The 26,217-nt window shown below is 46.6% G+C and overlaps 1 protein-coding gene across 1 annotated transcript in view; it reads left to right on the forward strand.

The window, feature by feature from the left end:
- Positions 1–12,206: 12,206 nt before the first annotated feature.
- TRIM66 (tripartite motif containing 66) overlaps positions 12,207–26,217 on the forward strand; it is a 139,145-nt gene continuing 125,134 nt past the window's right edge. The window contains exon 1 of the mRNA XM_038764337.1: positions 12,207–12,414. Within this exon, the coding sequence (XP_038620265.1) occupies positions 12,207–12,414 (208 nt within the window). The remainder of the gene's footprint in view (positions 12,415–26,217) is intronic.

Raw genomic sequence — 26,217 nt, forward strand, 5'->3', positions numbered from 1 at the left:
AGTCTTAATCCCCATTTTCCAGATGAGGTAACTGAGGCCCAGGGAAATTGCCATAAAGTCACACAGCTGGCAAGTGGCAGAGCCGGGATTAGAACCCACTACCTCTGACTCCCGAACCCGTGCTCTTTCCACTGAGCCATGCTGCTTCTCTACCTCCGCAACATTGCCAAGATCCGCCCTTTCCTCTCCATCCATACCGCTACCCTGCTCGTTCAAGCTCTCATCCTATCCCGTCTGGACTACTGCATCAGCCTTCTCTCTGACCTCCCATCCTCGTGTCTCTCTCCACTTCAATCCATACTTCATGCTGCTGCCCGGATTGTCTTTGTCCAGAAACGCTCTGGGCATGTTACTCCCCTCCTCAAAAATCTCCAGTGGCTACAAATCAATCTGTGCATCAGGCAGAAACTCCTCCCCCTGGGCTGCAAGGCTGTCCATCCCCTCGCCCCCTCCTACCTCACCTCCCTTCTCTCCTTCTCCAGCCCAGCCCGCACCCTCCACTCCTCTGCCACCGCTAATCTCCTCACGATGCCTCGTTCTCGCCTGTCCCGCCATCGACCCCCGGCCCACGTCCTTCCCCTGGCCTGGAATGCCCTCCCTCCACCCATCCGCCAAGCTAGCTCTCTTCCTCCCTTCAAAGCCCTACTGAGAGCTCACCTCCTCCAGGAGGCCTTCCCAGGCTGAGCCCCCTCCGTCCTCTCCCCTTCCTCCCCCTCCCCACAGCACTTGTATATATGTATATATGTTTGTACGTATTTCTCCATTTATTTTATTTGTACATATTTATTCTATTTATTTTATTTGGTTAATATATTTTGTTCTCTGTCTCCCCCTTCTAGACTGCGAGCCCGCTGTTGGGTAGTGACCGTCTCTATATGTTGCCAACTTGTATTTCCCAAGCGCTTAAGTCCAGTGCTCTGCACACAGTAAGCGCTCAATAAATACGATTGAATTGAATCCCCATTTTGCAGATGAGGTAATAGAGGCCCTGAGAAGTAAAGCGACTTGCTCAAGGTCACACAGCAGACAAGCGGCAGAGCTGGGATTAGAACCCACGTCCTTCTGACTCCCAGGCAGGCCCCGGGCTCTAGCCACTAGGCCATGTCGAGGTGGGTGTCAGGATGCTTGGCTATTAGCCACACACTGTGTAACGTCCATTCTTGTGTCCCCACGCAGACTCCCGGGGCCTGTTTCCCCACCTGAAGAACAAAGGTTTTGAAGTTCACCATCGTGCCTTCCTCCTACTCTTTCCTTCATCCATTCAATCCTATTTATTGGGCGCTTACTGTGTGCAGAGCACTGCACTAAGCGCTTGGGAAGTCCAAGTCGGCAACATAGAGAGACGGTCCCGACCCAACAGCGGGCTCGCAGTCTAGAAGGGGGAGACAGACAACAAAACATATTAACAAAGTCAAATAGAATAAATATGGACAAGTAAAATAAATGGAGTAATAAATACGTACAAACATATATACAGGTGCTGCGGGGAGGGAAAACAAAACATTAACAAAATCAAATAGAATAAATACGTACAAGTAAAATAGAGTAATAAATACGTACAAACATATATACAGGTGCCGCGGGGAGGGAAAGGAGGTAAGGCGGGGGGAAGGGGAGGAGGGGGAGAGGGTCTCCAACCATACCTCAGTTTCCCCATCTGCAAAAGAAAAGGCCTAGGGCTCACCACCCAGGCTTTCCTCTCCTCATTCCCCTCAGCCCATGCACTCACTCAGTCCCCTGTTAGGCCCACTGAAGCCTGGGGAAGGTAATGGAAAATGAATGAATCACCGACAAGCTTTTAGCGTTCATTCATTCAATCGTATTTATTATAATAATAATAATGATGGCATTTATTAAGCACTTACTATGTGCTGTTCTAAGCGCTGGGGAGGTTACAAGGTGATCAGGTTGTCCATCGTGGGGCTTACAGTCTTAATCCCCATTTTACAGATGAGGGAACTGAGACCCAGAGAAGTTAAGTAACTTGCCCAAAGTCACACAGCTGACAAGTGGCGGAGCTGGGATTTGAACCCCTGACCTCTGATTCCAAAGCCCGGGCTCCTTCCACCGAGCCACGCTGCTTCATCATCATCATCAATCGTATTTATTGAGCGCTTACTGTGTGCAGAGCACTGAACTAAGCGCTTGGGAAGTACAAGTCTTCAATATGTTTCAACATGTTTCAACATGTTTCGCCTGTTTCAGCACGGTGAGGAAGCGTTTCAAAAGACTTCATACGTACACTTTTCCTCCCACGCAGCGGATCGCCCTATTACCTCAGTTACCTCATCTGTAAAATGGGGATTAAGACTGTGAGCCCCGCATGGGCTTAGAGAAGGAGTGTGGCTCAGTGGAAAGAGCCCGGGCTTCGGAGTCAGAGGTCATGGGTTCAAATCCCGGTTCTGCCACTTGTCAGCTTTGGGCAAGTCATTTAACTTCTCTGGGCCTCAGTTACCTCATCTGTAAAATGGGGATTAAGACCGTGAGCCCCGCATGGGCTTAGAGAAGGAGTGTGGCTCAGTGGAAAGAGCCCGGGGTTCGGAGTCAGAGGTCATGGGTTCAAATCCCGGTTCTGCCACTTGTCAGCTTTGGGCAAGTCATTTAACTTCTCTGGGCCTCAGTTACCTCATCTGTAAAATGGGGATTAAGGCTGTGAGGCCCCTTTGGGACAACATGGTCACCTTGTAACCTCCCCAGCACTTAGAACAGTGCTTTGCACATAGTAAGTGCTTAATAAATGCCATTATTATTATTATGGGACAACCTGCTTACCTTGTATTTACCCCAGCGCTTAAAAAAGTGCTTGGCACATAGTAAGCACTTGACAAGTACCATCATCATTATTATTATTTATTATTTTTGAAGAACAGTCTCTAGCACAGGGGCCTGCAACCTTTTTGGGCGGAAAAGCCAAATAAAATGAAAACTTCGAGCAGTTGTGTTAGCACTTGCATGGCCTACTGGATGGAGCACAAGGCTGGGAGTCAGAAAGATCTGGATTCTAATCCTGACTCCGCCACCTGTCTGCTGTGTGACCTTGGGCAAGTCACTTAACTTCTCTGGGCCTCAGTTAACTCATCTGTAAAATGAGACTTAAGACTGTGAGCCCCATATGGGGCATGGGACCGTGACCAACCCAATTTGCTCCTATCTGCTCGAGCGCTTAATACAACTGACACCTAGTAAGCACTTAACAAATATCATTAAAGCAAGCAAGCAATCAAAGAGCTAATCATTCAAATTAAACACACAGTAGCATCGTTTCTGAGCCTCAGTTACCTCACCTGTAAAATGGGGATTAAGACTGTGAGCCCCACGTGAGACAACTTGATCACCTTGTATCCCCACCAGCGCTTAGCACAGTGCTCTGCACATAGTAAGCGCTTAACGAATGCCATTATTATTATTATTATTATTAGCATTATTGTAGTTTCACTGTGAAGCTAATGGTTTTAGAACTTCACTGCTATTTTTTTAAAAAGGAATTTATTAAATACTTGCTATGCGCCGGGCACTGTTTTAAAACCTGGGGTAGATACAAGCTAATCAGGTTGGACACAGTCACTGTCCCACGTGGGGCTCACTGTCTTAATCCCCATTTTACAGATGAGGTCACTGAGACACAGAGAAGTGAAGTGACTTGTCCAAGGGCACACAGCATACAAGTGGCAGAGCTGGGATTAGAACCCGGTTCTTCCGACGCCCAGCCCGTGCTCTGCCCACTAGGCCTCACTGCTTTCCTCACATTGCCCCTCTGCTGGAAAGCCACATTTGGTTTCAAGAAGAGTTATTAATAATAATAATAATAATAATAATCGTATTTGTAGTGTTTTTTAAGCACTTACTCTGTGCGAGGAACTGTATTAAGCACCGGGATGGTTGCAAGCAAATTGGGTTGGAAACAGTCCCTGTCCCACGTGGGGCTCACAGTCTCAATCCCCATTTTCCAGATGGGGCCCAAAGTCACACAGCAGACAAGTGGTAGAGGCAGGATCATCATCATCACCATCAATCGTATTTATTGAGCGCTTACTGGGTGCAGAGCACTGTACTAAGCGCTTGGGAAGCTCAAGTTGGCAACATAACCAACATAACATAGAACATAACATATAACACAGAATCCACAACCTTCCGGCTCATTCATTCATTCATTCATTCATTCATTCATTCAATCGTATTTATTGAGCGCTTACTGTGTGCAGAGCACTGTACTAAGCGCTTGGGAAGTCCAAGTTGTCAACATAGAGAGATGGTCCCTACCCAACAGCGGGCTCACAGTCTAGAAGGGGGAGGCCTGTGCTGTCTCCATTACACTACGCTGCTTCTCAGATAGGGACCCCGAGCTGTGGGTTATGGATCCCTCCTTTAGCATAAAGTGTTATCTTCAATGGTATTTTTTGAGCACCTACTGTGCGCAGAGCACTGTACTAATAATAATAATAATAATGGCATTTATTCATTCATTCATTCATTCAATCGTATTTATTGAGCGCTTACTGTGTGCAAAGCACTTACTATGTACAAGGCACTATTCTAACCGCTGGGGAGGTTACAAGGTGATCAGGTGGTCCCACGGGGGGCTCACAGTCTTCATCCCCATTTTACAGATGAGGTCACTGAGGCCCAGAGAAGTGAAGTGACTTGCCCAAAGTCACACTTTCATTCATTCATTCAATCGTATTTATTGAGCCCTTACAGTGTGCAGTACACTGTACTAAGTGCTTGGGAAGTACAAGTTTGCAACATATAGAGACAGTCCTTACCGGAGCATGGGAGAGTACAACAGCATTGCTTACAACAGTAAGCGCTTGGGAAGTACAAATTGGCAACATATAGAGACAGTCCCTACCCAACAGTGGGCTCACAGTCTAAAAGGGGGAGACACAGAACAAAACCAAACATACTAACAAAATAAAATAAATAGAATAGATATGTACAAGTAAAATAAATAAATCATCATCATCAATCGTATTTATTGAGCGCTTACTATGTGCAGAGCACTGTACTAAGCGCTTGGGAAGTACAAATTGGCAACATATAGAGACGGTCCCTACCCAACAGTGGGCACACAGTCTAAAAGGGGGAGACAGAGAACAAAACCAAACATACTAACAAAATAAAATAAATAGAATAGATATGTACAAGTAAAATAAGTAAATCATCATCATCAATCGTATTTATTGAGCGCTTACTATGTGCAGAGCACTGTACTAAGCACTTGGGAAGTACAAATTGGCAACATATAGAGACAGTCCCTACCCAACAGTGGGCTCACAGTCTAAAAGGAAGAGACAGAGAACAAAATCAAACATACTAACAAAATAAAATAAATATAATACATATGTACAAGTAAAATAAATAGAGTAATAAATATGTACAAACATAAAAATATGTACAAACATGTATCTACCCCAGTGCTTAGTACATACCATTTAAAAAAAAGTCTCAGCATTTCCACTCTAAATCTCTTACCATTGAGTTGGCCTAGTTTCCCTGGAGGGGTGGGGATCTCTCGCTCATCAAAAGGAGTGAACAGAGTCGTGCACATTTAATTGTTTTTAACACGAATTTCCCCTCAGGAATCACACAGAGTTGTTAACCAACACAGCAGAAAGGCCCTGCTTGGGAGGTTGCCTGTTCTACGCTTTGTAAAAGAGCGCAGATTTTGAAGAAGACAGACACGCTGCATGACCTTTCACAGAAAAGGAGGCTGGGTGGTAAATGAGCAAGTAAATAAGGTAGCTACAATATCGCTTTCTCAAACTTCTCCCTAGAGACTTGGAAAAGAAATCCTCAAGGCAGGGAAACACAACTCCTTTCTAGTTCCTTTCTTTTGCTAAATGCAAGCTCGAAGCGGGTACGCTATGGAGGGAATTCTCCACTTCCCAAATGGCATCTTGCCTTAACAAAGGGATTATTATCCTGCTCCATAACTAACCACTTGTTTGTATTTCTGTCTTTCCCGCGTTGGCCCGTGATTTTCCGAGGTTCTCTCACTTTTATGTTTCAAGGGGGCAGCAACGAATCGCTTTTCCAAGGCCCTTCAGCTTGACTGTAGCCGATCTGTTTTTACTTTGTGAGTGGATAAAGTAACAGGTGAGATTTCCTCTAGTGTGTATAATAATAATAATAATAATAATGGCATTTGTTAAGCGCTTACTATGTGCAGAGCACTGTTCTAAGCGCTGGATACAAGGTGATCAAGTTGCTCCACGTGGGGCTCACAATCTTAATCCCCATTTTACAGATGAGGTAACTGAGGCTCAGAGAAGTGACTTGCCCAAGGTCACACAGCGGAGTCGGGATTCGAACCCCTGACCTCTGACTCTAAAGCCCGTGCTCTTTCCACTGAGCCACGCTGCTTCACTGTGTATGACAAATATATGCACACTTAGCAAATCGGACTCTCCCAAGTGCTTAGAACAGGCCTCTGCACACAGTAGGTGTTTAATAAATGCCATTGATTGATTGATTGGAGAGGGATGGAGACAGATGAAAGGAGAAGAAAGAATATTCAAAGGTACCCCAAAGGTAGAAGTTCTCCCTAAAGGAAAGGGTGGGTTGCTGAATTGTACTTTCCAAGTGCTTAATCCAGTGCTCTGCACACAGTAAGCGCTCAGTAAATACGACTGACTGAATGAATAATAATCAAAATAATAATGGTATTTGTTAAGCGCTTACTACGTGCAAAGCACTGTTCTAAGCACTGGGGAGGTTACAAGGTGATCAGGTTGTCCCACGGGGGACTCACGGTTTTAATCCCCCTTCTAGACTGTGAGCCCACTGTTGGGTAGCGACTGTCTCTATATGTTGCCAGCTTGCACTTCCCAAGCGCTTAGTACAGTGCTCTGCACACAGTAAGCGCTCAATAAATACGATTGATTGATTGATCCCCATTTTAAAGATGAGGGAACTGAGGTACAGAGAAGTTACGCGACTTGCCCAAAGTCACACAGCTGACAAGTGGCGGAGCTGGGATTTGAACCCATGACCTCTGACTCGAAAGCCCGGGCTCTTTCCACTGACCCACACTGCTTTTCTAATGGCTGAATGAATCAATCAATAGAATTAATTGAGCATCTGGGTGAGGAGAGCCAAACTAAATACTGGGGAGGGTACAGTAGAGTTGGTGGACATCTTCCCTGCCCTCAAAGAATTTACAACCTCAATCAATCAATCAATCGTATTTATTGAGCGCTTACTGTGTGTAGAGCACTGTACTAAGCGCTTGGGAAGTACAAGTTGGCAACATATAGAGACAGTCCCTACCCAACAGTGGGCTCACAGTCTAAAAGAGTGGGCTCACCGTCTAAAAGACCGTGAAACCTCGTCAGAGGGGCAGTCACTGCAAGAATTTACGGATAAGAAAGAAAAACAGCCTGGTGGAGTGGACTGAGCACTCGTCTGGGAGTCAGAATCTAATCTCCGCTAGGCCACCTGTCTGCTGTGTGACCCTGGGCAAGTCACTTCACTTCTCGGCGCCTCAGGGACCTCATCTGTAAAATGGGGATGAAGACTGGGAGCCCCACGGGGGACAACCTGATTACCTTGAATCTACCCCAGCGCTTAGAACAGTGCTTGGCACGGAATAAGTGCCTAACAAATACCATCATTATTATAGTAAGCGCTTAACAAATGCCGTAATGACTATTATTATTATACGAGTTAGTGGAGGAGATGTGATTTCAGAAAGGCGTTGAAGATGTAGGGGGAAGTGTGGTCTATTGGCTATGAAGGAGGGTGTTTCAAGCTAGAGAAAGGCTTGCAAAAGAGGTTTGGGGAGGGAGAGATGAGAATGAGGCACAGTGAGTAGGATGCATTTATTTTTTTTAATGGTGTTTGTTAAGCATTTACTCGCTGCCAGGCACTTTCCTAAGTGCTAGGGAAAGTACAAGATAATCCAGCTGGTCACAGCCCCTGTCCCACAGAGGCTCACGGTCTTAATCCCCAGTTTTCAGATGAGATAACTGAGGCATAGAGAAGTCAAGTGACTTGCCCAAAGTCACACAGCTGACAAGTGGTGGAGCCGGGATCAGAACCCAGGGCCTCTGACTCCCGGTCCTGAGTTGAGGTGAGAATAAGCCCGGTGTGGGAAGGGGTTGTCCCTCTTTATTGCTGAATCGTACTTTCCAAGCGCTTGGTACAGTGCTCTGCATGTAATAAGCGCTCAATAAATTCGACTGAATGAATGAAGGAGGAGAGTTGATCGTGATAGTGTCAGAGTGAGAGAAGAAAGTGGATTGAGTGCCTTAAAGGAGTTAAAAGATCAGGAGTTTCAGCTTGAGGATGAGAGGAATGGGCAGCTTTTGATTGGGCAAACTCTGGCCCCCAGCCTGGCAAACATTTTCAATTCAGCCCAGGGACCCAATTCAGGCTGACTCAGAGACACCTACTTTCTCCCTCTGGGACTCCAGCTACGGATGTTGGTAATAATAATAATAATTTTGGTATATGTTAAGCGCTTACTATGTGCAAAGCACTGTTCTAAGCGCTGGGGAGGATACAAGGTGATCAGGTTGTCCCGTGTGGGGCTCACAATCTTCATCCCCGTTTTACAGATGAGGGAACTGAGGCACAGAGAAGTTAACGGACTTGCCCAAAGTCACACAGCTGACAAGCGGCGGAGCAGGAATTAGAACCTGTGACATAAGAAGCAGCGTGGTTCAGTGGAAAGAGCCCGGGCTTTGGAGTCAGAGGGCATGGGTTCAAATCCCGGCTCCGCCACGTGTCTGCTGTGTGACCTTGGGCAAGTCACTTCACTTCTCTGGGCCTCAGTTCCCTCAACTGTAAAATGGGGATGAAGACTGTGAGCCCCCCGTGGGTCTGTCTCCTCTTTTTAGACTGTGAGCCCTCTGTTGGGTAGGGACTGTCTCTATATGTTGCCAACTTGTACTTCCCAAGCTCTTAGTACAGTGCTCTGCACACAGGTAGTGCTCAATAAATACAATTGATTGATTGATTGATTGACAACCTGATCACCTTGTAACCTCCCCAGTGCTTAGAACAGTGCTTTGCACATAGTAAGCACTTAATAAATGCCATCATCATTATGATTATTATTATTATTATGACCTCTGACTCCCGAGCCTGGACACTTTCCACCAAGCCACGCTACTTCTCCTAATAATTGTCCCCTGATTATTTGTCACCTTGAAATCAGCAGCCGTGGGCAGTCGCTAACCATATTCTAGACTGTAAGCCTTTTGTGGGCAGGGATCGTCTCTCTTTATTGCTGAATTGTACGTTCCAAGCACTTAGTACAGTATTCTGTACACGATTGGCCCTTCAAGGCCCTACTGAGAGCTCACCTCCTCCAGGAGGCCTTCCCAGACTGAGCCCCTTCCTTCCTCTCCCCCTCGTCCCCCTCTCCATCCCCCCATCTTACCTCCTTCCCTTCCCCACAGCCCCTGTATATATGTATATATGTTTGTACATATTTATTACTCATTTATTTATTTATTTTACTTGTACGTATCTATTCTATTTATTTCATTTTGTTAGTATGTTTGGTTTGGTTCTCTGTCTCCCCCTTCTAGACTGTGAGCCCTCTGTTGGGTAGGGACCGTCTCTATATGTTGCCAACTTGTACTTTCCAAACGCTTAGTACAGTGCTCTGCACACAGTAAGTGCTCAATAAATACGATTGATTGATTGATTGAATGAATGGATGAATATCTTTTTTTTTAATGGTATCTGTTAAGCGCTTACTAGGTGCTAGGCACTGTAGTAAGCACTGCGGTAGTGACAGAGCATGGCCTCGATCCACGAGGCCACGCTGCTTTTCTGCTGCCAGTTGGATTTAAGAAGGAGCTCCTCACAGATGAAAGTGGCGACACTTCCACAATTAAACTCTCAGCTAAGCTGCACCTGCTTTGAGCTCGCAGCTCAAAGCCCCCCTCCTCCGGGAAGCACCCCCTCACTAATCCCGGATTCTAATCCCGGCTCCTCCACTTGTCTGCTGTGTGTCCTTGGGCAAATCACTTCACTTCTCTGGGCCTCAGTCACCTCATCTGGAAAATGGGGATCGAGATTGTGAGCCCCACGTAGGACAGGGTCGGTGTCCATCTTGACTTGCTAGTATCCACCCCAGCGCTTAGTAGCAGCGTGGCTCAGGGGAAAGAGCCCGGGCTTTGGAGTCAGAGGGCGTGGGTTCAAATCCCAGCTCCGCCAATTGTCAGCTGTGTGACTTTGGGCAAGTCACTTCACTCCTCTGGGCCTCAGTTACCTCATCTGGAAAATGGGGATCGAGATTGTGAGCCCCACGTAGGACAGGGTCTGAATCCATTTTGACTTGCTAGTATCCACCCCAGCGCTTAGTAGCAGCGTGGCTCAGGGGAAAGAGCCCGGGCTTTGGAGTCAGAGGTCATGGGTTCAAATCCCAGCTCCGCCAATTGTCAGCTGTGTGACTTTGGGCAAGTCACTTCACTCCTCTGGGCCTCAGTTACCTCATCTGGAAAATGGGGATCGAGATTGTGAGCCCCACGTAGGACAGGGTCTGAATCCATTTTGACTTGCTAGTATCCACCCCAGCGCTTAGTAGCAGCGTGGCTCAGTGGAAAGAGCCCGGGCTTTGGAGTCAGAGGTCGTGGGTTCAAATCCCAGCTCCGCCAATTGTCAGCTGTGTGGCTTTGGGCAAGTCACTTCACTCCTCTGGGCCTCAGTCACCTCATCTGGAAAATGGGGATTGAGATTGTGAGCCCCAAGCAGGACAGGGTCGGTGTCCATCTTGACTTGCTAGTATCCACCCCAGCGCTTAGTAGCAGCGTGGCTCAGTGGAAAGAGCCCGGGCTTTGGAGTCGGAGGTCATGGGTTCAAATCCCAGCTCCGCCAATTGTCAGCTGTGTGACTTTGGGCAAGTCACTTCACTCCTCTGGGCCTCAGTCACCTCATCTGGAAAATGGGGATCGAGATTGTGAGCCCCAAGTAGGACAGGGTCTGTGTCCATCTTGACTTGCTAGTATCCACCCCAGCGCTTAGTAGCAGCGTGGCTCAGTGGAAAGAGCCCGGGCTTTGGAGTCGGAGGTCATGGGTTCAAATCCCAGCTCCGCCAATTGTCAGCTGTGTGACTTTGGGCAAGTCACTTCACTTCTCTGGGCCTCAGTTACCTCATCTGTAAAATGGCGATTAGGACTGTGAGCCCCCCGAGGGACAACCTGATCATCTTGTAACCTCCCCAGTGCTTAGAACAGTGCTTTGCACATAGTAAGTGCTTAATAAATGCCATCATTATTATTATTATTAATAGTAGTAGTACAGTTCCTGGCACATAGTAAGCGTGTAAAAAACCCCACAATTATTATGAATAATAACCAAACCAGTCATCAACCCACTAGTTCAAATTCCAGCCCACCTTTTCACCACAACTCCTCATTTCATTCATTCAATCGTATTTATTGAGCGCTTATTGTGTGCAGAGCACCGTACTAAGCGCTTGGAAAGTACAATTCGGCAACAGAAAGAGACAATCCCTACCCAACAACGGGCTCACAGTCTAGACTTTGGTTGCTCTCTGTTTGTTCATCTGTGTTGTTTAGCTTTTCATCTGCTTGAGCTCTTCCTAACATTGAAACTTTGCAATCCAAAGGACCCATCCCAGCGTCCAGCTTCCAGCTGATTATGAAAATTAAAAAAATAAACGTTTTTTCACTTTTCATTGGGCTAGCCGTAAATAAAAATGACATCGAGCACATCAGCCAACCCGCCCCGTAAATTATTAGAACTCCGGCAATAACACAAATTCGACCGGGCGCTCGAAGCTAAATATTGATGTTCAAAGCGGGCAGAGATGAAGCCACAAAAGGAGCAACTAATAACGAGATAAGAGTGGCATTCATCAGCAAGAACCTCAGGCAGGAAATGATACAGAAGTGAGAGGTTTCGAACTAGTCATGCTCGCCCTGCTATTTATAAATGGCTTCTCCCCCTCCTACCCCCTTCACCTCCCTCCGCGCCTTCGCTTCGGAGTCTGACGAACTGTACACGGCTACCGGGACGCTTTAGGAAGGAGTTGGTTTCACAGGGCACTAAACTCACTAAAGTTTCCGCGCACAGTCATCTGGATTTGCCGATTTGCCTAGTGGTGCGACCGGGAAATCGGGTCAGTGTCTCAAAGAACTTCCTTTTCTTCAAAGAAACCCATCGTTTTTGTTTTGTTTCGCTCACTTGTCCCCCCGGAACCGGGCGACGGAGGAGAAAGGACGTTCACCATGAGCCATTTGGCCACTCTTGGACGCCGCTGGAGTCAGAAGAGGGAGAATGTGCAGGTGACGAAGACCTGCCTGCTCTGCCATCGGGGCCTCAAGAGGAGAGCAGCTAGGATTCTACCTTGTCTTCACTTGTTTTGTAAGGCCTGTCTTCCGCAGTTAATTCATGGATACAATTACACCCCTACAGCGTGGGGAGTTGCCCCCGAAGGTAATGTTTTGGACAACAATAGTGGGTTGTTGGGGTCTTTTTCCCCCCTCTAAAACGAGGTTTCGGAAGCGTCAGCTTCCAGGTACCAACCTGACGGAGAGACTGGCTCTTGGGGAGGGGTGTGGAGGGGTAAGATTCGAGACGAGATGGAGAAATACTTGATTTTAGGTCCCAGCCCGCCAACCCCCGATTCTCCTTTTAGGGCAGAGAAAAACAAGCTGTGCGAAAGATTGCTGGAGTGAAGGGTGGGCTTACCTAGGAGAAAACATTCTGGGTCTTTCATGAGAGTATTTGCCTGCTGTTACCGCTAAATAATAATAATGATGGCATTTGTTAAGTGCTTACTATGTGCAAAGCACTGTTCTAAGCGCTGGGGAGGATACAAGGTGATAAGATCGTCAATCAATCAATCAATCGTATTTATTGAGCCCTTACTGTGTGCAGAAGACTGTGAGCCCACTGTTGGGTAGGGACTGTCTCTATATGTTGCCAATTTGTACTTCCCAAGCGCTTAGTACAGTGCTCTGCACATAGTAAGCGCTCAATAAATACGATTGATGATGATGATGTACTAAGCGCTTGGGAAGTACAAGTTGGCAACATATAGAGACAGTCCCTACCCAACAGTGGGCTCACAGTCTAAAAGGGGGAGACAGAGATCAAAACCAAACTTACTAACAAAATAAAATAGAATAGATATGTACAAGTAAAATAAATAAATAAATAGAGTAATAATAATAAGTAAGAAATAAAATGCTGAGAAGTAGCGTGGCTCAGTGGAAAGGGCACGGGCTTTGGAGTCAGAGGTCATGGGTTCCAATCCCAGCCCCGCCACATGTGTGCTGTGTGACCTTGGGCAAGTCACTTAACTTCTCTGAGCCTCAGTTCCCTCATCTGTCAAATGGGGATTAAGACTGGACCCCACGTGGGACAACCCGATCACTTTGTACGCGGGGCTCACAGTCTCCATCCCCGTTTTACAGATGAGGGAACTGAGGCCCAGAGAAGTGAAGTGACTTCCCCAAAGTCACACAGCCGACAATTGGGGGAGCCGGGATTTGAACCCATGACCTCTGACTCCAAAGCCCGGGCTCTTTCCACTGAGCCGCGCTGCCAAGCTTCAATTTGTACCTTCGGCGGATGCCCGCTGGGAGAATAGATTTTGTCCCTTCGACGGGTAAAGGCAGAATGTTTTCTTCTCTGTGTCCCATCTTTCCTGTGGAGTAAGTTTTGTTGTGGGCGAGATGAAAACACTCGGCAGAATTTGCAAACTTGCTTGACAGTTGTTTACTACGCCGTGTTTTCAGCGGCAGATGAACCCACGTTCTCGGGCTCCTACTCTTCTCGCATGACTTTCCACAAAAGGAAATCAATCAATCAATCAATCTTTAACCTGGATTTTGTGCACTGTGTATTTGTCCCTGGTCCTTGATGCTGATTTAATGTTTGCCTACTTGTTCCCGATGTGACCTAGAGTCACAGATGGAACACCCCCTTGGGAGAGGGTCCCTGTCCAGGTCCCACCTGTGTCTCTTGCCCAGGGCTTAGCACAGTGCTCTGCACACAGTAAGTCAATCAGCCAACATATTGATTGAGTGCTTACTGTGTACAGGGCACCATTCTAGTGCTTGGGAGAGCTCAACGGAAAAATAAAACGCACACATTCCCTGATCATTACCTTAACAAATGCCATTATTATTATTATTATTACTGTTATCTGAATGGTGGCTGAGAATTCTGGGTCCTCAAATGAAGAGAGGCTTACTATTGAGGCTTATTTATTGAGCGCTTACTATGTGCAGAGCACTGTACTAAGCGCTTGGGAAGTACAAATTGGCAACATCTAGAGACAGTCCCTACCCAACAGTGGGCTCACAGGCTAAAAGGGGGAGACAGAGAACAAAACCAAACATACTAACAAAATAAAATAAATAGGATTGATATGTACAAGTAAAATAAACAGAGTAATAATAAACCGCTAATGGTTCTGTCAGTCAGTTAATTGTATTTGTTGGGCGTTTATTGCATGTACAGCCCTGTAATAAACGCTTGGGAATGTAAAATATAACAATAAACAGACACATTCCCTGACCACAAAGAGTTTACAATCTAGAGGGTTTAAGACTGGGAGTCGGGAGACCCAAGATCAAGTTCCAGTTCTACCACGGGCCTGCTCTGTGTCCTTGGGCAAGTCACTTCACCTCTCCCTTTTTTATGGCATTTATTAAGCGCTTACTATGTGCAAAGCACTGTTCTAAGCTCTGTGGAGGTTACAAGGTGATCAAGTTGTCTCACGGGGGGCTCACAGTCTTCATCCCCATTTTACAGATGAGGTAACTGAGGCACAGAGAAGTGAAGTGACTTGCCCAAAGTCACACAGCTGACAATTGGCAGACTCTCCATTTCAGATTCCTCCCCTGTAAAATGGGAATAAGATACCTGCTCTTTCTGCATCTTAATAATAATAATAATGATGGCATTTATTAAGCGCTTACTATGTGCAAAGCACTGTTCTAAGCGCTGGGCACTGTTCTAAGTTTTAGATTGTGACCCCTGTGTGGTATTTCTAGCCTGTGAGCCCGCTGTTGGGTAGGGACTGTCTCTATATTTTGCCAATTTGGACTTCCCAAGCACTTAGTACCGTGCTCTGCACACAGTGAGCCCTCAGTAAATACGATTGAATGAATGAATGAATGAATGAGTGCTCTGCACATAGTAAGTGCTCAATAAATACGATTGAATGAATGAATAGAAACTGTATCCAAGGTGATTATTCTGGCTCTCCACCAGCACTTTATACTTGGCACATATATTTTTGGTTATTTTTTAAAAAAATGGTATTAAGTTCTTTTTGTGTGCCGGGCACTGTACAAAGTGTGGGCTTAATAAATACGTTAACGATAATAATAGAGGTAGTAATAGTACCTATTAAGTCCTTACTTTGTACAGAGCACTGTACTAAGCGCTGGGAGGGAATCCACGGGTGCGAATTGGACACAGTCCCAGTCCCTGTCCCTCGGGGGCTCGCATGATAATTAATACAATATATTTATGTATTTATTAATACAATCCTCCACTTAGAATTCCCCAGAATCGGGTTGAACCGTGGTTTCTAGCAGGGGCTGGAGAGTCAGAAGGATGTGGGTTGTAATCCTACCCTGCCACTTCTCTGCTGTGTGACCTTGGGCAAGTCACTTCACTTCTATGGGCCTCACCTGTGAAACGGGGATTAAAACTATGAGCTCCCCGCGGGACAGGGACTGTGTCCAACCTGATTAGCTGGTCTCTACCTCAGCGCTTAGTACAGTGCCCGGCATAGAGTAAGTAAAGTGATGAACGAATACCATTAAAAAAAGGCAATTGAGGCATCCTTCTCCATCTCAGTCAAGCTCTGTTCCCTTTCAATGGTTCCCGCTGTGCCTAACCAGGGACCACATCATCATCATCATCAATCGTATTTATTGACGAATACCATTAAAAAAAGACAATTGAGGCATCCTTCTCCATCTCAGTCCAGCTCTGTTCCCTTTCAGTGGTTCCCGCTGTGCCTTACCAGGGACCACATCATCATCATCATCATCAATCGTATTTATTGAGCGCTTACTACATAGTACCACATCTGCATCTGGGGAGTAGAAGAGTGCTTACGGCCAAACACAAAGTATTTCTAGGATTTCAGATAAAAGACACAGCGGTGTCATGGCTGTTTCGCTACCCGCTGACGTTTGGGACCACGCTTCTCGTTAATGGTGGGAAGCAACGGCTTGCGAAACCGGCCCTCGGTTGAGGCCGGCCGAGTGGTTAAGGTTTTATTTTTGCATTTGAGTAGCTAGCTATTTGTAGACGAGGACGGTGGAAACTGGAAATGGACAGTGGAAACTAGAAATGGACTGATAATTGCGGGTAATGCTGATCGAGAGGAGGAGGCAAGAGATTCTCCTGAGCCCCCCGCTCTGGTTCATTCATTCATTCATTCAGTCGTATTTATTGAGCGCTTACTGTGTGCAGAGCACTGTACTCAGCGCTTGGGAAGTACAAGTTGGCAACATATAGAGACGGTCCCTACCCAACAGCGGGCTCACAGTCTGGAAGGGGGAGACAGACAACAAAACTCAACATATTAACAAAATAAAATAAATCGAATAAATATGTACAAATAAACTAAATAAATAGAGTAATGGTTCTGAGGGGGACCTGTGGGGAATACTTAATACTTTTAATGATGGCATTTGGTAAGCGCTTACTATGTGCAGAGCACTGTTCTAAGCGCTGGGGGGGATACAAGGTGATCAAGTTGTCCCACGTGGGGCTCACAGTCTTCATCCCCATTTTACAGATGAGGGAACTGAGGCTCAGAGAAGTTAAGTGACTTGCCCAAGGTCACACAGCGGACATGTGGCGGAGCCGGGATTCGAACCCATGAGCTCTGACTCCAAAGCCCGGGCTCTTTCCACTGAGCCATGCTGCTTCAAGCATGGGGAAGATTCCAGAGCGGGATTTGGGAGGAAGGGGAAGGAACAAGAATCCAAATGATCCACCACGTGTCTAATCACCATGAGAAGCAGCGTGGCTTAGTGGAAAGAGCAGGGGCTTGGGAGTCAGAGGTGGTGACTCCCACTTGTCTGCTGTGTGACCTTGGGCGGGCCGCTTAACTTCTCTGTGCCTCAGTTACCTCATCGGGAAAATGGGGATTTTTTTTTTGATGGCATTTATTAAGCGCTTACTATGTGCAAAGCACTGTTCTAAGCGCTGGGGAGGTTACAAGGTGATCAGGCTGTCCCACAGGGGGGCTCACAGTGTTCATCCCCATTTTACAGATGAGAGAACTGAGGCCCAGAGAAGTGAAATGACTTGCCCAAAGTCACACAGCTGACAAGTGGTGGAGCCGGAATTTGAACCCATGACCTCTGACTCCAAAGCCCGGGCTCTTTCCATTGAGCCACGCTGCTTCACAAGGGATTAAGACTGGGAGCCCCACGTGGGACAATCTGATCACCTTGTATCCACCCCAGCGCTTAGAAAAGTGCTTGGCACATAGTAAGCACTTAGTACCATAGTAATAGACAGAAGCAGCATGACTCAGTGGAAAGAGCTCAGGCTTTGGAGTCATAGGTCATGGGTTCGAATCCCAACTCCACCACATGTCTGCTGTGTGATCTTGGGCAAGTCACTTCACTTCTCTGGGCCTCAGTTAGCTCATCTGTAAAATGGGGATTAAGACTGTGAGCCCCACGTGGGACAACCTGATCACCCTGTATCCTTCCCAGCGCTTAGAACAGTGCTTTGCACATAGTAAGCGCTTAACAAATTCCAATTATTAGAGAAGCAGTGTGGCTCAGTGGAAAGAGCACGGGCTTTGGAGTCAGAGGTTATGGGTTCGAATCCCAGCTCCCCCACATGTCTGCTGTGTGACCTTGGGCAAGTCACTTAACTTCTCGGAGCCTCAGTTCCCTCATCTGTAAAATGGGGATGATGACTGTGAGTCCCACGCAGGGCAACCTGATCACCTTTTATCCCTCCCCAGCGCTTAGAACAGTGCTTTGCACATAGTAAGCGCTTAACAAATGCCATTATTATTATTATTATTAATAGCAATAATGATAATAATAAAATACGAAGCTGATTATACCAGGTGATGCTTCCCCATATCTTCCGTGGTTTCATTCATTCAATCATATTTATTGAGTGCTTACTGTGTGCAGAGCACTGTACTAAGGCTTCTTGGGTATCAAGGAGGGCTTGCCAAAGTGGCTGAAGCAGATCTGAAATTCCCTGTTTATTAAAAGATTTGGGAAAGAGTTCTGGGCACAAGACAGCTTCCTGCCCTCTGGAAGGAATATCTGGGAAGAAGGCAGAGAAACACCGTGGCCTGGTGGAAAAAGCACGGGCCCAAGAGTCAGAGGACCTGGGTTTTAATCCTGGCTCTGCCGCTTGTCGGCTGTGTGACCCTTGGGCAAGTCACTTCCTTTCCTCTGTGCCTCAGTTACCTCATCTGTAAAATGGGGATAAGACTGTAAACCCCATGAGGGACAGGGACTGTGTCCAACCTAATTTGCTTGTATCTATCCCACTGCTTAGTACACTGCCTGGGACATAGAAAGTGCTTATGAAATACCATTATTATTATTATTATATCTTATGTGGCTACTTGGTTACAAGTGGGGACTAAGGAGGGCTTGCCGAAGTGGCTGAGGCAGATCTGAGGTTCCATGTTTATTAAAAGGTTTGGAAAAGAATCTGGACATAGCTTCCTGCCCTCTGGAATGACTATCAGGGAATCAATCAATCAATCGTATTTATTGAGAGCTTACTGTGTGCAGAGCACTGTACTAAGCGCTTGGGAAGTACAAGTTGGCAACAGAGAAGCAGCATGGCCTAAGGGAAAGAACAAGGGCTCAGGATTCCTGGATTCTAATCCTGGGTCCGCCACTTGCCAGCTGTATGGCTTTGGGTAAGTCACTTAACTTCTCTATGCCACAGTTTCCTCATCTGTAAAATGGGATTAAATATCCATTTCTCCCTCCTACTTAGGATGTGAGCCCCATTGTATCCGACCTGATGATCTTGCATCTACCCCAGTGCTTAGTACAGCACTTGGCACAGTAAGCTCTTAAGAAATACTATTTTTGCCCAGGCCCCAGATCCTGTCATCCCTGCAGCCCCGGCCTTGTGATGCCCGCCACCTCCTTTGTGGCGATCTGAGTTGGGGGCTTAGGAAAGGGAAAGTAATACCTGCTATACCCAGACTCCATCCACAAACCTCTTAGGAGGGGAGAGCCACCCTGGGGAAGAAACGATGGGGAAGAGAACGAGCCAGGCAGCAGAGTAAGCGGTTCAGGGAGCCACCAGGTGCAAGGCTTTAATTAATGAAGAAGCAGGAAGGAAATCACAGCTGGGACTCACTCATTTAAAACAGCTTCGGCGGCAAGGGGGAAGCTAAACGTAAGCTAAGGTTGGAGAGGTGGATCCTCTGCTTCTCATCCTGGTCGGAAAGGCCAGAGGGAAAATATGAACCTGTCCTTAGTAGTGCGTCTTTCCTCTTGACAACAGCGAGTTCAATGTGGCTTGTTTAAATTCTAGGATGTTGCCACCGTCTTACCTCCTTCCCTTCCCCACAGCACCTGTATATATGTTTGTACATATTTATTACTCTATTTTACTTGTACATATCTATTCTATTTAGTTTACTTTGTTAGTACGTTTGGTTTTGTTCTCTGTCTCCCCCTTTTAGACTGTGAGCCCACTGTTGGGTAGGGACTGTCTCTATATGTTGCCAACGTGGACTTCCCAAGCGCTTAGTCCAGTGCTCTGCACACAGTAAGCGCTCAATAAATATGATTGATGATGATGATGATGATGTGTTGGTTAGTGGCATCTGCCTGGAAGAACCTGCTGATGGCTTGGGAGCGTTTTCAGGGAACAAAAGGATTGTAGCATCATGACAAGGCACAGGGAAGGAGGGAATGGAAACTGTACCTATCTGTAACTGATATTAATGTCTGTCTCCCCCTCTAGACTGTAAGCTCCCCGTGAGCAGGGAGTGTGTCTGTTACGCTGTCTGTACTCTCCCAAGTGTTCTGCATACAGTAAGTGTTCAATGCATGGGACTGATTGAAATTGGAAAGGGGCCAAAAAAATCCTTCTGACTTGAATTGTTTTTTTTAGGTTAGGTGGATTTGAGATTCATTCAATTGTAGTGAGTGTTTACCGCGTGCAGAGCACTGTACTAAGCACTTGGAAAGTATGATTCAGCAATGCACGTCAAATGCTGGGTCCAAAAGGTTGTTGTTGTAGTGAGTTTTTACTGTGTGCAGAGCACTGTACTAAGCACTTGGAAAGTATGATTCAGCAATGCACGTCAAATGCTGGGTCCAAAAGGTTGTTGTCTGGTAGCTGTAGGCTAGGCTTTTTTTTATGGTATTTAAGCGTTCACCATGTACCAGGCCCTATACTAAGTGTCGGGGTAGATAAGCTAATCAGGTTGGAGTCTATGTCCCACATGAGGCTCGCAACTTTAATCTCCATTTTACAGATGAGGTAACTGAGGCAAAGAAGGTAAGTGACTTGCCCAAGGTCCCAGAGCAGACAAGTGGCAGAGCTGGGATTAGAATTTAGTTCCTCTGACTCTGTTACCCTTCCCCCCCCTTCCCCTAATAATAATAATAATTATGATGGCATTTATTAAGTGCTTACTATGTGCAAAGTACCGTTCTAAACGCTGGGGAGGTTACAAGGTGATCAGGTTGTCCCACGGGGGGCTCACAGTCTTCATCCCCATTTTACAGGTGAGGTAACTGAGGCCCAGAGAAGTGAAGTGACTGGCCCAAAGTCACACAGCTGACAAGTGGCGGAGCCGGGATTTGAACCCATGACCTCTGACTCCAAACCCTGGGCTCTTTTCCACTGAGCCATGCTGCTTCTCTAAGCCACTGCTTCTCCAGAATTTAACTTTAAAAGCTCCCAGAAGTTCACAGAAGGCTCAACACACAGATGGCCTTCAAATGCAAATGGATAAACCTTGGCTCAGCCTGCCGTTTGCTTGTATTTATTCAATCGTATTTATTAATAATAATACTAATGATAGCATTTATTAAGCACTTAGAACAGTGCTTTGCACATAGTAAGTGCTGGGAAGGTTACAAGGTGATCAGGTTGTCCCACGGGGGGCTCACAGTCTTAATCCCCATTTTCCAGATGAGTTAACTAAGGCCCAGAGAAGTGAAGTGACTTGCCCAAAGTCGCACAGCTGACAAGTGGCGGAGCCAGGATTTGAACCCATGACCTCTGACTCCAAACCCCGGGCTCTTTTCCACTGAGTCACAGTGCTTCTCTAAGCCACTGCTTCTCCAGAATTTAAAAGCTCCCAGAAGTTCGCTGAGGGCTCAACACACAGATGGCCTTCAAATGCAAATGAATAAACCTTGGCTCAGTCTGCCGTTTGCTTGTATTCATTCAATCGTATTTATTAATAATAATAATAATGATAGCATTTATTAAGCACTTACTATGTGCAAAACACTGTTCTAAGCGCTGGGAAGGTTACAAGGTGATCAGGTTGTCCCACGGGGGGCTTACAGTCTTCATCCCCATTTTACAGATGAGGAACTGAGGCCCAGAGAAGTGAAGTGACTTGCCCAAACTCACACAGCTGACAAGTGGCAGAGCTGGGATTTGAACCCATGACCTCTGACTCCAAACCCCGGGCTCTTTTCCACTGAGCCCCGCTGCTTCTCTAAGCCACTGCTTCTCCAGAATTTAACTTTAAAAGTTCCCAGAAGTTCACTGAGGGCTCCACACACAGATGGCCTTCAAATGCAAATGAATAGACCTTGGCTCAGTCTGCCGTTTGCTTGTATTCATTCAATCGTATTTATTGAGCACTGAGTGCAGAGCACTGTACTAAGCGCTTGGGAAGTACAAGTTGGCAACATAGAGAGACCTTAGGCAAGTCACTTCTCTGTTCCTCACTTAGCTGTAAAATGGGGCTGAAAACTGTGAGCCCCTTGTGGGATATGGACTGTGTCCAACATGATTACCTTCTGTCAGCTCCCCTGTCTAGTATAGTGCCTGGCACATAGTAAATACTTAATAAACACCCTAAAAAAATTAACAAGGAATGCCAATCTTGGCCAAGCGAGGCGTCTAGCCCAAGTTCCCAGAATCCCGGCTCTGGGCAAGTCTCAGAGGTTTAGCTCTCTCTGGGTTTCTAAGGCTTGAGGTGTTGGACTCTCCCCCTTCCCGTTAGTCAATAGAGCGTGGTGATGGCAGCGATGCCGAGAAGCAGCGTGGCTTAGTGGGAAAATCCCGGCCTTGGGAGTCAGAGGTCGTGGGTTCTAATCCCGCTCTCCCACTTGTCTGCTCTGTGACTTTAGGCAAGTCGCTTAACTTCTCTGTTCCTCAGTTCCCTCATCTGTACAATGGGGATGAAGACAGTGACCCCCACGGGGGACATCATCATCATCAATCGTATTTATTGAGCGCTTACTGTGTGCAGAGCACTGTACTAAGCGCTTGGGAAGTACAAATTGGCAACATATAGAGAGAGTCCCTGCCCAACAGTGGGCTCACAGTCTAAAAGGGGGAGACAGAGAACAAAACCAAACATACTAACAAAATAGAATAAATAGAATAGATATGTACAAGTAAAATAAATAGATAAATAAATAGAGTAATAAATATGTACAAACATATATACATATATACAGGTGCTGTGGGGAAGGGAAGGAGGTAAGATGAGGGAGATGGAGAGGGGGACGAGGGGGAGGATACAACCTGATTGTCTTGTATCTACCCAATAATAATAATGGCATTTATTAAGCGCTTACTATGTGCCAAGCACCGTTCTAAGCACTGGGGTAGATACAAGGTAATCGGGTTGTCTCACATGGGGCTCACAGTCTTCATCCCCATTTTACAGATGAGATAACTGAGGCACAGAGAAGGTAAGTGACTTGATGATGATGATAATGGCATTTGTTAAGTGCTTACTATGTGCAAAGCACTGTTCTAAGCGCTGGGGGAATACAAGGCGATCAGGTGGGGCTCACAGTCAATCCCCATTTTACAGATGAGATAACCGAGGCTCAGAGAAGTTAAGTGACTTGCCCAAGGTCACACAGCAGACGTGGCGGAGTCGAGATTCAAACCCATGACCTCTGGCTGCAAAGCCCGTGCTCTTACCACTGAGCCACACTGCCTCCTAAGTTGGGTGACTTGCCCAGAGTCACCCAGCTGACAAGTGGCGGAGGTGGGATTTGAACCCATGACCTCTGACTCCAAAGCCCGGGCTCTTTCCACTGAGCCACGCTGCTTCTCCGAGAGCTTAGAACAGTGCTTGCCACATAAGCGCTTAACAAATACCATGATGATGATGGGCCTGAAGTCCCGCCCAACTTCAACTCCACGTGGATTTGGGAAAGCTCTTTCTGGCTCAATCAATCGATGGTATTTATTAAGCGCATACTATGGGCAGAGCACTGTACTAAGTGCTTGGGACAGTACAACAGAGTTGGTAGGCATGATCCCTGTCAATCATGGCATGTTACTGAGCCAAGAGCAATCAATCAATCAATCAATCAATCGTATTTATTGAGCGCTTACTGTGTGCAGAGCACTGTACTAAGCGCTTGGGAAGTACAAGTTGGCAACATATAGAGACAGTCCCTACCCAACAGTGGGCTCACAGTCTAAAAGGGGCTCACAGTTCCTGTCCACAATGAGCTTATAGTCTAGAGAAGCAGCGTGGCTCAGTGGATAGAGCACAGACCCGGAAGGGTTCTAATCCCGGCTCTGCCACATGTTTGCTGTGTGATCTTGGCCAAGTCACTTCGCTTCTCTTGCCTCGGTTACTTCATCTGTCAAATGGGGATTGAGACCTTGAGTCCCATGTGGGACAGGGATTGTGTCCAACCCGATTTGCTAGGATCCACCCCAGTGTTTGGAGCAGTGCCTGGCACGTAGTAAGCGATTAACAAATACCATAATTGTTCAATCAATCAATCAATCATATTTATTGAGCGCTTACTGTGTGCAGAGCACTGTACTAAGCGCTTGGGATGTACAAGTTGGCAACATCTAGAGACGGTCTCTACCCAACAGTGGGCTCACAGTCTAGAAGGGGGAGACAGAGAACAAAACAAAGCGTATTAACAAAATAAAATTATTATTCTTAGAGGGGGCTCCTTGCCTCAGTTTCCCCCCAAACAGCAAAAGTCCTAGAAGGCTCACAAAACCCCCACCTTTTTTTTTTTTCACAGTTATTTGTTAAGTACCTACTATGTATGTGCCAGACCCTGCACTAAGTGCAGGGATAGATACAAGCTAATCGAGTTGGACGTGGTTTTGGCCCCACGTGGGGCTCCCACTATTAATCCCCATTTTCTGCGTGAGGTAAAGGAGGAATGGAGAATAATAATAATAATAATGATGGCATTTATTAAGTGCTTGCTATTAATCCCCATTTTCTGCATGAGGTAAAGGAGGCCTGGAAAATAATAATAATAATAATGATGGCATTTATTAAGCACTTACTATGTGCAAAGCACTGTTCTAAGCGCTGGGGAGGTTACAAGGTGATCCCCCTCCTCCCCCCCCATCCTTCGCGCCTTACCTCCTTCCCCTCCCCACAGCACCTGTATATATGTATATACGTTTGTACATATTTATTACTCTATTAATTTTACTTGTATTCTATTTATTTTATTTGGTTTATATGTTTTGTTGTCTGTCACCCCCTTGTAGACTGTGAGCCCGCTGTTGGGTAGTGACCGTCTCTATATGTTGCAAACTGGTACTTCCCAAGCGCTTAGTACAGTGCTCTGCACACAGTAGGCGCTCAATGAATATGATTGAATGAATGAATGAATGAAAGGTTGTCCTTTGAGGGGCTCACAGTTTTAATCCCCATTTTTACAGATGAGGTAACTGAGGCACAGAGAAGTGAAGTGACTTGCCCAAAGTCACACAAGCTGATAAGTGGCGGAGTCGGGATTAGAACCCATGACCTCTGACTCCAGAGCCCGTGCTCTTTCCACTGAGCCATGCTGCTTCTCCCCAAGGTCACACAACAGACAAGTGACAGAGGCGGGGTTAGAATAATAATAATGACGGCATTTGTTAATGTTGGCATTTGTTAAGCACTTACTATGTGCAAAGCACTGTTCTAAGCGCTTGGGGGGATACAAAGTGATCAGGTTGTCCCACGTGGGGCTCACAGTCTTAATCCCCATTTTACAGGTGAGGGAACTGAGGCTCAGAGAAGTAAAGTGACTTGCCCAAGGTCACACAGCAGACATGTGGCAGAGCCGGGATTCGAACCCATGACCTCTGACTCCAAAGCCCATGCTCTTTCCACTGCTTCTCACTTATTATTATTTATTATCATTTATTATTGCTTCTCATTTATTAAGCGCTTACTATGTGCAAAGTACTCTTTTAAGCTCTGGGGAGTTTACAAGGTGATCAGGTTGTCCCTTGGGGGCCTCACAGTCTTAATCCCCATTTTACAGATGAGATAACTGAGGCTCAGAGAAGTTAAGTGACTTGCCCATTTTACAAATGAGGTAACTGAGGCTCAGAGAAGTTGTCCCTTGGGGGGCTCACAGTCTTAATCCCCATTTTACAGATGAGGTAACTGAGGCGCAGAGAAGTTAAGTGATTTGCCCAAAGTCACACAGCTGACAATTGGCGGAGCCGGGACTTGCCCACTGTTGGGTAGGGACTGTCTGTCTATGTTGCCAACTTGTACTTCCCAAGCGCTTAGTACAGTGCTCTGCACACAGTAAGCGCTCGATAAATACGATTGATTGATTGATTGATTGATTGATTTGAACCCACGATCTCTTACTCCAAAGCCCGGGCTCTTTCCACTGAGCCGCGTTGCTTTTCTAGAACCCAGGCCCCTCTCCCTCCCGGGCCAGTGTACTGACTGTTTCGGTCACACCGCTTCTCTTGGAGCTCAGTGAGTGTAAAGGACTGAGCGGGCAGAGGCGGGGGCCGCGGGGGAGAAGAGATCAGAAGAACAACTATCTGACTCTGGGGTCAGCACATAGTAAGCGCTCAATAAATACGATTGATTGATTGATTGACATCAAACTCCGAGTTTTCAGGGACAGTGGCCAAGAAAGCCTCCTGACCAGGTAACATTAAACACCGAGTCACAGAAAGGTTACAGGTTACGGGGACTCTGCCAAGTGGGCTCTAATCCCGCCCCCGCCACGCGTCTGCCGTGTGACCTTGGCCGAGTCAACTCACTCCTCTGGGCCGGAGTCCCCTCGTCTATGAAATGGAGATGATAATCATCAG

The sequence above is a fragment of the Tachyglossus aculeatus genome, chromosome 22, assembly GCF_015852505.1.
Source record: "Tachyglossus aculeatus isolate mTacAcu1 chromosome 22, mTacAcu1.pri, whole genome shotgun sequence".
In the NCBI taxonomy this organism is placed as follows: domain Eukaryota; kingdom Metazoa; phylum Chordata; class Mammalia; order Monotremata; family Tachyglossidae; genus Tachyglossus; species Tachyglossus aculeatus.